Below are 13,795 nucleotides of genomic sequence, written 5' to 3'. Positions count from 1 at the left end.
TTAAATATTATAACATTATGATCGCACTAGTAGTGTTTTAAGCCACTAAAATATTACTGTGACCCCGGAGACAAAACATGACAATGTAACTCTCAGACCAAAAAAGATGAAATATCCAGTATCAGTTACTGTGAGTAATTCTGCCCCAATGTGTTTCAAACTGTTAAATAGCAGGAAAATAGCCAATAACTAAACTCTGCAACTGCATTCACTTAGATGAAAGATGCAATGAAGAATTTAGTTTTTTTGCTTTTGTTCATAAAAACCGTATTGGCTTGTCTTACCTTTTTAGCTGTCCGTCCGAGTTCAACAGCGATATCTGCTCCAGAATTACCTAAACCGACAACAAGCACGTTTTTTCCAGTATACTTAGCTGGATGCTTGTAATCTCTGTTGTGCATGTACTGGCCTTTAAACTTCTCAATACCTGAAAAATAAAAGATTAAAAAGTTTACAGTGATACTGAATGTGTGCATAGAATCTGCAATTCACTAGTTTCTAAAACAGTCCTAAAGCGGTCCCTCACTTCGGTACCAGAGATATTAGTTTTGGAATGAGAGCCCAGTGGAGGCCATCTAAAGAAATGCAAGAAAAATGTGATAGGACGGGAATAGAACATGCCGTGAATTTTTCATGCAGACCAGGGGGCTGTATTAAAAAATATCCACATGTATAGCCTCATAGGCCTATAATGGGGTCATGCGCTGTCTGTGGATTAACATGGACAACACACTGACCCAAATTTGATAGTGTGACGAAAGTCTTAAATTTTAGCTCCAGTTACATGCTGCGCCGTGTTGTACCTCCAGTTGGGAGAGAGGGTAGCTTGGTAGCATTGCCATTCATATGATGCCTTAGGCCTCATGTCCACAGGCGGACCCGATTCCGCAGCGGAATCATACCCTGTCCGTGGCACACTGCCGCATATGCACAGTGGAGTTTTTTTTTTTAACTACTTTCCGGTGGTATCTGTGCTCCATCCGCAATGTTAATTGCAAACGGGACACGGATCATATGGCTTACATTGACCTCAATGGAAGCAGTCCGTGTGAGATTCGCACTGAAATGGAGCATGCTGCGATTTTTTTTCAGACCAAAGGGTCCGCAAATCAAATCTGCATGCTTTATTTCATTTTCAGACATCCATGTATCAATGGGCAGCTTGATTTGTGGATTCGGCAAATCAGATCCTCCCGTGGACATCAGGCCTTAGAGTTGAATTTTGATTCACTCATACATTTTGGACTATGTTTTATTTAACAGTTCATTTAGGATAACTTAAAATCTTCAACATTTCAAACAATATGATGTAAATGTAACAATGCCTACATGCTTTAGTGAAGTATTTTTGTAAAATATGGCATACCACAGAAAGATTGAAGGGGAATATTGGGATAAACATGATGACCAGTGCAAATGAGCACAGCATCAAAGATGGCCGACTTCTGTTTTCCATCATGTTCTGTAACAACATTCCATTGTCCGGTTGTAGCAAAGTCAGGTCGTTTCTCTATGCGGACCACGGCTGTCTAATAGAAAAACGGATGTTACTACTATTTAAAGCTGCCATTTCAGGAACAGATTTAGCTACGTATTGCAGAGAAAATAGATGGTGTGAAAAAAGCAATGGAAACCAATGAGACTCAAAGTCAACGCTTCAGCAGTAAGATGTAATATGAGGCTCCAGTTAAGGTTCTTTAATAGAGATGAGCGAGCATACACGGTAAGGCGATATACTCGAGAGAGCATCGCCTTTTTCAAGTACCTGCTGGCTCGTCGCTGAAGATTCGAAGGGGCCACGGGGGTCTGGGGCAGCGAGGGGGAGCGGGGAGGAGACAGATCTCTCTCTCCCGATCCCCTCTGCAACCCCCCGCAGCCCCCCCGAATCTTCAGGGACGAGCCAGCAGGTACTTGAAAAAGGCGATGCTCTCCCTCGAATATATCGCCTTACCGAGCATGCTCACTCATCTCTATTCTTTAAACATTGAATTTAAGTAGAATGTAGACATTCAGCTAATTCAATATCCAATTTCTTGTGTTATATACCATAACACACATGTATTAAAGGTTCTTGCATGAATAAAGCACTTATGGCCTATTCTTAGGATTGGCTATAAATGTTTACTCATGGGGCTGCAATACCCAGGACCCCATCAGACACCCGAATAAATGGGCTGCACCCCAGTGGCCCCTTGATTCTTTACACCAGCATAACTTCTCTCGTGTACATGTGACTGTGCCTAAAACTACAGCTCACCCCAACTCGTTTCATTCTGATGATAGTTGGGAGTCACTGATTTAGACCTACATCAAATACATAAGGATAGGCTATCAATGTTCTATATACAAAAAGTCCCTTTATGGCTTAGCTAGTTGGATTTAGGAGATTTGGACATTTTGGAATTCTCACAGTAGTTTCACTGAAATTCTAAGACAAAGTTGCTAATTTTTCCACATACTACTTTTGCGCAAAACGGAGCAACTTTTATTTTTTGCACCTCCGTTGAAAAACGTTTAAGTGTGGGCTTAGTGGGAAGGGCAGTGCCTCTCACAGTTCAATACATTTACACTAGAAACTGACAAACTATAGTGCAAATTTATGCAAGTTTGTGGGGGCTTAGTGGGAAGGGCAGTGCCTCTCACAGTTCAATACATTTACACTAGAAACTGACAAACTATAGTGCAAATTTATGCAAGTTTGTGGCTAGCGTAGATTTGATAGTCCGGCACACGGGAAGGGCAGAGATGCACCCAATTTATTCAATTAGGCACCCTATGAACAGTAAGGTAGACTTATTTGTTTGTGCCTAGATCTCGTTGTTTAATCTGACAAAATTCAGCTAATTTCTGGCTCATAATGTTGCTTCAAGTTTTAGACCCATTTATGAAGCAACTTCACCAAAAACTAGCAACGAGCAAATTTTTGAAAAGATTGGTTTGTCTGGTTCGCCAAAGTTTTGCAAAAGTTTGGTTCTGTCTAACTTAGTTCAAACTGAAAGTTCACCAAAACCTCCTAATGCTGGAGTATAACAGTGTCATACAGGGCTTTTATGGCTCTTTGCTATTGTTATACACTTGTGTTTAGGACTGGAGTTAAGCAAACCAAACTAGTAGAACCTTATTTTGGGTAACTTTGCTATAAGCTCAATTTGGGTTTGTGCCAAACTGAACTTTTAGCAATGTTTGACCTGAAACAGGATGCTAACAAAAAACAAAGAGCCTAGCTTGACAGGGGGCCATGGCTTATTGGTAAAGGGGTGTGGCTTCATGGCTAACGGGCCATGGTTTTTAACTAGAGATGAGCGAGCATACTTGCTAAGGACAATTGCTCGATCGAGCATTGTCCTTAGCGAGTATCTCCCCGCTTGGAAGAAAAGGTTCGGCTGCCAGCGCGGGTGACAGATGAGTTGTGGCCATGAGCAGGGGGGAGCTGGGGGGGGGGGGGGAGAGAGGGAGAGAGAGAGAGAGAGATCTCCCCTCCGATCCTCCCCGCTCTCCCCCCGCCGGCAGCCGAATCTTTGCTCCCAAATGGCCAGGTACTCGCTAAGGGCAATGCTCGATCGAGCAATTGCCCTTAGCAAGTATGCTCGCTCACCAATTTCCCCTGTTCTGTATGCCCCTGCTTTATAGTACATATTGTGCAAAATATACACAGCAACAGAGTGAACAGAAGAACAGGGAGTTTGCACTGCAGCTATAGAGAGATACATATCAATGGCTGCAAAGAAATCTACTTCCATAGATTTCTATTAAAGTAGTTTTATCCTTGCAGTTACTTGCTAGGAACATCATATGGCTGTATTACGAGTTCTCTGCTTTAGAGCTGCTCTCAATGCCAACAGGTTAGCACAATTTTTAATGAAAAAAGGATTTACAATTCTTTCATACCATTTAAAAAGACAATTTTACAATTTTAGAAAATACTTACTTTGAACTGGATGTGCCTCAACAGATCAAAATGTTTGGCATACAGCTTAAGGTATTCCAGGAACACAGTATTGTGCATGAAGTTTGGGTATTCATCCGGTATAGGAAAGTCTGGATAGCACATCATTTCTTTGCAAGCATTTGTGAATACTGAATTGTAGATACTAGCCCTCCCATCTTCTGCATGTTCCTACAAAGAACATAGTGACATGGAAGTTTAGCAAACAACAAAAGCAATAAAACAAAAAAAGGGCACACTGTATGTAAGCGCCTTCCTTTCTCGCTATTCACAAGATCTGCTCTTCGAGACTGGATCTACAATACCTGCATATTACAATGTTAAGCGGGTTATTCAGGACAAAACGATCTTTGGAAACCTGCTAAAAATGTTGCAAACATCTAAGAAGGTATTCCCACTTCACCCGACCCCTGCTGTTCTCCTTCTGCTAGCCTACTGCTCTCCACTGCTTGTTTCAGTGATGACTACCATGTCACCAGGGCCTACAGCCTATCATCATCCGTAGTAAGTCAACTCCACTAATATATCTTCCGAAATAAAAAATTAATAGAAGCCTTGTAAAACGGAGACCCTTTTGGTGTATGACAAATGAAAGTGAATGGTTCCATTTGGGAGTTATGTCTGAATACCATTTATGGTCCCAAGACAGATACCCACAGCAATGCATACAGAAATTCTCTGTGAATGCGCAGTCCTAAAAAGTTACTAATGCCATGGAAGAAGAAAAACACCAAGAAACATACCATAAAGTTCCATAGTCCACCAACGGAGTCGCTCTTCTCAAAGCAGGTTGCCTTAAGTCCAACTTCTAAACTGCATTTAAGAGCTGCAAGTCCACTTATACCAGAGCCAATTATAGCTATGGTTGATGCCATGCTCTGAAGAAAACAGGAAATTGCTCTTATATTTTAGTTATTTATATTCTTGCACACAAATCTACATAAATACTACAAATGAAAAAATATATTTCTGAAACCTTGTGGAGATTAGCAGTTAGGCTCAAAGTGTAAGATGCATAAAAGGATCTAGATAGAGATGAGCGAATATACTCGTTTCCAGTAATTACTCGATCGAGCACCGCGATTTTCAAGTACTTCCATACTCTGGTGAAAAGATTCGGGGTGTGTCGGGGGCGGCGTGGTGGAGCGGGGGTAGCAGCGGGGAACAGGGGGGAGCCCTCTCTCCCCCCCACTCCCCGCTGCAACCCCCCACTCACCCACGGCGCCCCCCGAATCTTTTCACCCAAGTACGGAAGTACTCGAAAATCGCGGCGCTCAGGTGAAAAAGGGGCGTGTCCGAGTAGGTTCGCTCATGTCTAGATCTAGATCCTTCAAGTGTAACCTATTTGGAAATATATACAACCCTTTCTCTCTTTACCATCACTACTCTTAGCCAGTTGAGGTTAAGAAAATCCAAGGTAATAGCTACATTTGTATCTCTTCTATTTGTTGTAACCAGATTTTGGGGGGGGGGGGGGATTTATGGGACCACCTGAGTCAAGTAAACCTGGATGAATCTGAGGGAGTAACCCAATAGGGGCAACTGGGATCATGAGGGCTAACTGGTGGCTGTCGTATTGTGGGAGACTGACTTATTCTCAGGAGCTCTGATGCCAGTAAAGAATGGTAAGGCAAAAAATGTGCCTAGCACGTCATGTAAGGGTTGCTTTGCTGCAGGCCTGCCTTCTTTTTTTCCTTTTTTTTGCTTCAAGCAGTGGTGATGGAAGACAGACAAAATTTCCATTGCCCCCAAAACATTAAAATGCTGTGTATGACAACTTTATTATTTTACTATAGACATTAAAGTAACATCAGGCCAAAACATTTTTCGATCAAAAGTAATAAAAAACACCCATAGAAAAAAAAAAGAGCACCAAGAGTGGATCAACACGCTTTGTAGGATACCAGCCGAAAGCGGCTTATGCTTTATGTTTTAGGGGCACTATTTTGCAATGCTGTTCTTTGGCACACTTTTTGTTGGAAGATCCTGTGTCCAGATGTTACTTTAAAGTAAAATATATAGTTATTGGGTCAGTTATGTTTTTATTAAAATGCAGCATGCGCTAGATGTGGCATTTTCTTTCTCCAAATGCTTCTGTATATAACTTCAAAAACACCAAAAACAATCTTTGGTACAAAAGGTTACAAAGTAAAAAACCCCAACAAAAAGTTTACTAAAAACGCATGGAATTTTGCGTATGCATTTTGCAACATAGAAGGAAAAATGAAAGTGAAGGAGGCCTAACCGTAATAGGACCCCAATGCATAGTCAAACAGACAATAGTGGGTCATGCCGCACATAAAGATTTATAGGAATTGTGCAGTTATCTATGGTAACAGTTTAGATCTCATCATTTTTATCCATGACCCTCAAGATGTATGGATTGGATAGCATAAGACAAACAGTGGTGCACATTTCCATATAAAACACTATTAAATACATAGTGTAACTCCTCTAATCTTATTACTTGGTTTAGGTGTGGTTTTTCTGCAGCAGAATTTGACATGGTTTTTCAGTAGACTTCACCCCTTCAACTGAAGATGTGCAATTTGTGGCAGATCTATGTCAAAATCCATATCAAACGGTGCGGCTTTTGATGTTAATTAATCTGCTGTGGAAAATCGGCAGCAAATCTAACTATAAATATACCCTTAAAAAATGTCTGTTTTAGGATCTCTAATACACCCAATCCCTAGTATAAATCTATTAAAGATGTCGACCTGTATGCCAGTCAATCCATATGCCAGAAACTTCCACCACAAAAGATGTATCCAAATGTATTTATTACACCATATAGTGATATACAGTATAATACAATACGTTTCAACCCTCTCTGGGGTCTTCATCAGGTAAAGTTGCTCCATGTACTCTGCAGGTCTTTTATAATTGTAACTGTATATAGGGGCCGGAATGACCCCAATCATTTCCATGACGGCTTGAAGCTGGTGGTATTGGAGGACAGTTACGCTGACTGATAATTTGGTGTTTATTAGAGTTGTGCCCATAAGTGCACAATTCTATTAGGTGAGAGTCTTTGGCGCAGAGTGCTAAGGCAGCAAAAATGCAGTCCTAAGCCCTCGCTGGTTCAGGTAGCCGGTTCAAGGCTGACTCAGCCTTCCACCCTTCCGAGGTCAGTAAAATGAGTACCCAGCTTGGTTGGGGTAATAAGTTTGAAAAGCTTATTACTTTAAAGCCCTGCGGAATAAGTTGGCACTATACAAATAAGATTTTTTTTACATCGCTAAAATTATTGGTTCCCTACCATTACACTTAGATCTGTGCCCTTGTCTATACTCCCTTTTTGCTTCCACTTTATTGTGGTCCAAGCATACCTAGTTCTACAATTAACATGCCATGGGTAGTTTCACACACAGTCTTGTAGCAGGTTTTCATGCCGTATTTTGAGCCAAAGTCAGAAGTGGATCCAGCAGGAAGAAAAAGTAGAAGTCCTTTAGCTATATTTCCTATTTCTTTTGAATCCACTTCTGAGTTTGGCACCAAAACCTGCATCCGAAACTCCAAGTCATTACTTTAAATTAAATCAAGCTGTGTACATATATCCTCCCTCCGTCACACTTGAATCTACAGTTGAATAAACAGAAAAGCATTTATTGTAGAGGAACCTCTCTGCTTATAATCAGATAAAATCCCATTAAATCAGTAGAATACGCATTTACATAAATAAAACATTAAAATACATATTGAGTCAGGTGACCTTGAAATAATCAATGACTCTAGACCTTTAGTGGAACATGTCTCTTCTGTCAAAGTATGCACAAATATGCCTCCACTGCCATATTAGTAAAACTCTATACTTTATATGTAATGCAATGCTATGACAAAAAAAGTACATATGCAGGGGGACCCAAAATCTACTGACACTTCAACATGAAAAATATCTCCACAGGAGCTTTATTAGTAGATGTATGTACCGTAGACAAAGGATGGCTGTAAGTCATGTCTGACTTCTGCAATCACATTAGGTGCTCAAAGTGGTCACCATTAACACCCGAATTTCCAACACCACTTCAATATGGTCTTGTGTTGCTTTAAAGTCAAGCATGCTTCCGCCATTTTATTTGACGCTCCTGATGGTCACATGGTGGCCTTAGCAATCATGCGACTACTGACATTTTTGGAGACAACATAATACTACACATTGCCGCCATTATTTAATTTGGATTCTAAAAAAAAGGCATAGATAACCACTATCGAAGCGTGTGTACATTTTTTCTGTATATCAATGCAAATCTATGCTGGCTATGTACAGTACCAGCTGGGTTGAATACTCCTACAATAAAGCAGTCCCTCTCCTGTGATCTTGATGTGTAGGTTCAGTAGGTACTCCCCAAAGAGTCCACAGGCGCAATTATACGTTATATATAACTCCTTCAGATAAATGAAACTGATTTTCAGTAAGAGAAAGTTTGTAATAAAACTTGGATTCCTATAATGCCCCGAATTCTGATCAGTTGACCCGTGATCGGGCTGGGACACTTACACCCTGGCCTAAGGGTATATGCAAACAGCACGTTTTCAGACATGCTGACGAGTGAAAGTATGTAATGAGACTTTACATAACCTGGGGCGAAGATTCAGTTTGTTCTCTTATCCTCTATCCAAATACCCTGGCCAAGGTTCTCCTTACTGGCACCCAGCACAAGCATCTTCCCTTCTAGCTATACCCCTGCCATAGGTCTTTGTCCCAGTTAAGAGCATGGCTGGGTTGGTAAATGAAGGCGATGTGATATGTATAGAGTACAACAGTTCTCTAATCCATTTTCATCTGTTGTAGACTAATCAAAGTCATTTTGTGTTAACTGATCTGGCTAAACTAGTACTTATTAGGAAATTATAGTACCACTGTTTCTGGTGGTGCAGTCTGCCACACAGCTCTGCTGCATGGTACATCCATTATAATAGCCACACATCTCACACACAGTTCTACTACATCCATCTTGATTCCCACACAACACACACAGCTCTGCTACATGGTACATCCATTATGATCCCCACACATACATACACACAGCTCTACTACATGCATTCTGATTCCCACACAAGACAAACACAGCTTGACTCCTCCCACAGCAATGATGTCACCGCAGGTCCTTCAGCTCACCAGATCTCTGTGGTGGCGGTAGGTCAGTGTCTTCTGTCAGGACAACTGAGTTGTGTCTGGGATAACGGCTTAGTTGTATTCTCATATTATTATTTTGGGCCTCCCTTTCCAACTGTGTTTGGAACTGTTCTTCTATTGGTCAGGCTCTGTGTTTTTTATATCCTGTAAGACCTGCAATGATTTAACCAGGGACCAGAGCATGAGAAGAACCCACATACAGTACTTTCTACCAAACTGCAGAATGGCTCTTCCCACAGCAGCCCACCGGATCTCTGTGGTTGGGGTAGGTCAGTGTCTTCTGTCAGGACTGCTGAGTTGTGTCTGAGATAATAGCGGCTTAGTTGTATTCTCATTTTGTTATTTTTGCCCTCCCCTTTTCAAGAGCCCTAGCTGTGTTGTTCTTCTGTCGGTCATCCTCTGTATTTTATATATGTTGTAGGACATTCGATGACATCACCATTTGTCATCATCGCCATGCTGCAGTCCATGTAGACCTTTATATAGCATCCTCTCTACTACATGGAAACCAATGACAAAATAAGGATGCTCTCTTTTGCTTTCCACCAAACTGCTGCCAGAAATCAGCCTGCTATGTATGGCGGATTTGCTATTTTCACTTCAATGTGAAATGAAACAAACTTAAACGTGAAAGTACAAATTAGAATATAAAGTTTTTAGTTTCAAAAACATTTGTGCTCCATTTTTCTGATACAGAGCTCAAATTGCCTGTGTAGTTATACAATAACTGCACTTTTTACAAACTTTTGACATGTCAGACATATCAAAACTTTTGATCAGCGCTGCCAGAGACCCCCGCTGATCACTTAAACATGGGTCTGTAGTGTTCACCTGAGTGGTGTATCCCTTCAGCTGTCTTATCTTGGCAGCTGAAGACGGACACAGTTCTATAGAAGATGTCTATAGACTTTTATGTATCCGTCTTCAGCACTAAATGTCCCACTATAAACTTAGGGCTCCCTTAATCCCCGCAGGCACTAACATGAATTTACAGCAGGACATTTAAAATGTGCTTATGGGCAGCATGTTTTAAATGTCCTGCTGCAAGCAGCCAGGGAATCCTCCAACCCTGCTGCTGAGCAATTCCCCAGCAGTGGATTTCCCAAGAAATTTCCCTATAGCGGGGATAGAGAGGAGGGCGAGGTTACAGGGCTTCCCCGAGAGCATGGGAAGAGAGGGATCTACCCTATGCCCTTCTAATCCCACCCCTCTCCCTTTGCTATGGGGAATCCACATAGCCCCACCCCCTCTTTATAGCCTCACCCCTCTCTTTGTGCTATGGGGATATTCCTCAAGGAATCTCCATAGCAGGGAGAGAGAGAGTGGGGCTTTGGGGGATTAACCCATAGCTGTGAGAGAGCGGGGCTATGGGTAAATCCCCAATATCCACTCTAACGCTGCTACAGGGAAATCCCGAAGCCCCGCGGGGCTTCATCTTTCTGGGCTCCTCCACATGTGCCGATTTCGCCCTTGCCATCCTTCTGAAAGCAGCCCTTGCCATCTTTCACATGGAAGCAGCCTTTAGTAAGTCATGCTGCTAAACTCCCTCCCACCTCCCTTCTCCGGCCGCTGTCATAGGCACCCATAAGAGTCTATGGCAGCAGCCGCCGTATTCCGGCTGAAGATAGTTTCTGGCTGGCGTAAAAGCATCTGGCCGGAATGTGCACCTCATGTGCTATCTTTGCCGGCCAGACGGTTTTATGCATTGGAAATATGCCCATCTGAACTGATGCATTGGAAACCAATGCATCAGATGGGTAGCATATATCGACCAACTGTGAAAATACAACCAATATACGCTCGTGTGAAAGAACCCTCAGAGGGAGAAAGCTGGCTGCTAGCCAGAAACGCTGTTGAAGCAGCCATCAGAACTGGCAACCTGAGGTCAGGCGAGGACCAGTTTGGGCCCATCACCTGTCTGATAGAGGAGGACGCTCTCTGCATGCCCAAAGTAGGGTTAGTAATGGAGACCCTGTGGGTTCAGAACCCTGGACATTGTGTGCTGTATATGTTTGCTGTGCTGTGACATGAAATAAATGCTGACAGGCACCAGATTTAATGAAGTTCTAGTCTCTGGAACGTTTGTACACGTGAGGTGCCTGCACACAGGCGGATTTGCATTGTCGAATCCGGTGAAGGCGTCTACCTCTGGATTCCGCAGCATAACCTGCTATTGCAAAACACGATTTCCTCTACACGAGCGGAAATCGATTGCAGCATGCTGCATTTCAGTGCGGATTCCGCATGGATAGCTTCTATTGAAGTTAATGGAAGCCGTCCGATCCCCAGCCCTTCCGCAGTGCGTAGTGATGACGTGGGAAAAGCAGAGATTAAAAAATAAATAAAAAAAAAAAAATTCTCTACTGCGCATGTCCGTCAGCTCGCAATACAGATAAAAAGACTTCAGGACAGCTATGCGTGGATGCCGGCTGTGCCGTGTCGGATTCTGTGTGCGGAATCCGTCCCGCCCATGTGCAGCCGGTCTACATTTGACCCTACAGAAATGTATCATGGCAGCCAACAAGATAACCAGGCTTACAGCCAATTTAAGATACCTTTGCAGAGGGCGGTTAATGCCCAAATTATCGCTGGAAACAGTAAATTTAGGCGATAATTGTCTTGTGAACAAGCAGACGCCAACATAGCACTGAGCGACAAATTAGCACAACTAAAAACCAAGTGATTGTTTCACCAGGAATATCACTCATGCAAGGGAAGATACTAGAGCAGCGCCTCTCCTAATCATAAACCACTAATGAGTAACCAGGAATGCTGAATGCCACTACTAACAATCACCTTCTATTGAGATGTCATTTTTTTGTTTTAATTTCTTTAAGCCAAAAACGCTAGAAATAAATCTGAAATATCAACTTAAATTTGCTGAAATAACCTTTTATCCTTATGTTTTTCTTTAAGGTCCTTTTAGATGTTTACTTGCGCAGTTTTTGAACGGACATCAAACTTGTATGCCATGTAAAAGATCCCATAAACTTGTGGTTGGCGAAAGTGTGGCAGAATGTTCACTAGTGTACAGAAAACTGTACCAAAAATGCTTTGTTTTTCCCAATTTAAGGGCTTATTCACATTGGCGGAAGTCTGGCGCAAGTTTTGTGTGACGTACAAAACTCGCACTAGTATGAACTCAATTCCTTTGAATGGACTTATTCACACGAGCAGCTTTTTCCCTTGCAGCGATGCTGTGAGGATGAAAATCACAGCATGTTCCATCTTTTGGCGCTCCCTCGGAACGCATCACTCGTTGTTTTAAGGGACATTAAAAGGCATTGCATGGCACTCGCATCCTGTGCGATATACAAGAAAGTGCAATGTGATGTTTCCCATTGAAATCAATGAGACACACTTGCAATCCTCTGACACGTGACACGCAATTTCAGAGAAGCGCAATTTCTGACACGCAATTTCACAGAAGCAACGCGAGCCGGTTTTGAATGAAAAACGCCTGACACCGGAGTGAAAAATTGATATTGGCAAGCATGATATTACCTCAGTATAGATCACCAGTAACTTATCAGTGGAGGTTCACTGCTTGGGATCCCTGGCGATCAGCTGATCGTACAGCAGGCTGGATATCATCCATGGGTAGGGCCAGTGTAGATCCCTGTCCCAGGTTCATACCAGGTTTACTTTAAAGGGGTTATCCAGGCAACGCCCGCCAGGATACACCGGGGGGGAGCAGAAGTACTGCTCCAACCCCTGTGTAGTGGCCGGTACTCATAATTGCAACCACAGCTCTCATTAAAATCAATGAGAGCTGAGCCTGCAATTATGAATGCCAACCACTACACACGGATCGGAACAGCACTTTCACTCTGACCTCGGTATATCCTGGCGGACGCTGCCTGGATAACCCCTTTAACTATCAAGTTGCAGCTGCAGTCCAGACTGCCTTCCTGTGAACTGCAGCTGACACTCGGAGGCTTGTTACAAAAAGTCCCCACGTAACCCTGGCCTTAAAGGGAACCTGTTACCAACTAAACTAAGTTATGATACTTATACTTTAGGTGAAGGGGCAACAGAAGAGCCTATTCTCATACTCGCCTGTTCTCCCTTTCCAGATATTTTTTTTGGAAGGCTGTGCACATGCACTCCCATTCATCTCTGCAGAGAGTCAGGCTTGCTGTGCCCATGACGACTTCACCAGGGGACACCGTAGGGACGGGGTTTCGTGTGAGTCTGAGCTACAGTTCCATGGACTCCATAACACCTAATCTATAAGCACCATGACTTGGTTGCCTATCTCTAAAACAAAGGGATACTCCGGTCTTGGGATAAAATCCAAAGTTTTATTCAATAGTCCAATAAATACAACATTCCAGGCAATCAGACTTCGGCTTCTTCTCAAGCTATTAGACCAGATAGAAGCGGAGGTCTGATTGCCTGTAATGTTGGTTTTATTGGATTATTGAATAAAACTTTGGATTTTATCCCAAGACCGGAGTATCCCTTTGTTTCTGATGTTCACTGTGCTTGAGCCAACACTTCTCTGGAGCAGATCCTAATAGTAAGACTGTTTCAATAGCAGATAATAGGGCTCATTCACACAGGCGTATTTATACACAGTAAATAGAACCCATTGATTTCAATGGGTTAATTCACATATGCATATTTTTACGCTATTTGTGATTGTTTTAAAAAAATGCACAGCACATCCTATTTCGGACTTCAATTCAAGCGCAAGTAAGAAATAT

At 42.5% G+C, this 13,795-nt stretch overlaps 1 protein-coding gene across 1 annotated transcript in view; it reads right to left on the bottom strand.

Moving 5' to 3' along the window:
* Nucleotides 1-13,795, bottom strand: part of LOC136621645 (flavin-containing monooxygenase 3-like) — a 38,885-nt gene that overhangs the window by 19,831 nt on the left and 5,259 nt on the right. The window contains exons 2-5 of the mRNA XM_066597286.1: nucleotides 4,690-4,824; nucleotides 3,929-4,117; nucleotides 1,367-1,529; nucleotides 285-427 (exon numbers count right to left, since the gene is read on the bottom strand). Of these exons, the coding sequence (XP_066453383.1) occupies nucleotides 285-427; nucleotides 1,367-1,529; nucleotides 3,929-4,117; nucleotides 4,690-4,821 (627 nt within the window). The 5' untranslated portion in view covers nucleotides 4,822-4,824. The remainder of the gene's footprint in view (nucleotides 1-284; nucleotides 428-1,366; nucleotides 1,530-3,928; nucleotides 4,118-4,689; nucleotides 4,825-13,795) is intronic.

Source organism: Eleutherodactylus coqui, chromosome 3 (assembly GCF_035609145.1).
Source record: "Eleutherodactylus coqui strain aEleCoq1 chromosome 3, aEleCoq1.hap1, whole genome shotgun sequence".
Taxonomy (NCBI): Eukaryota; Metazoa; Chordata; class Amphibia; order Anura; family Eleutherodactylidae; genus Eleutherodactylus; species Eleutherodactylus coqui.
Note: the sequence above shows the minus strand (reverse complement) of the source record. Positions and strands in the feature narration are given on the sequence as shown.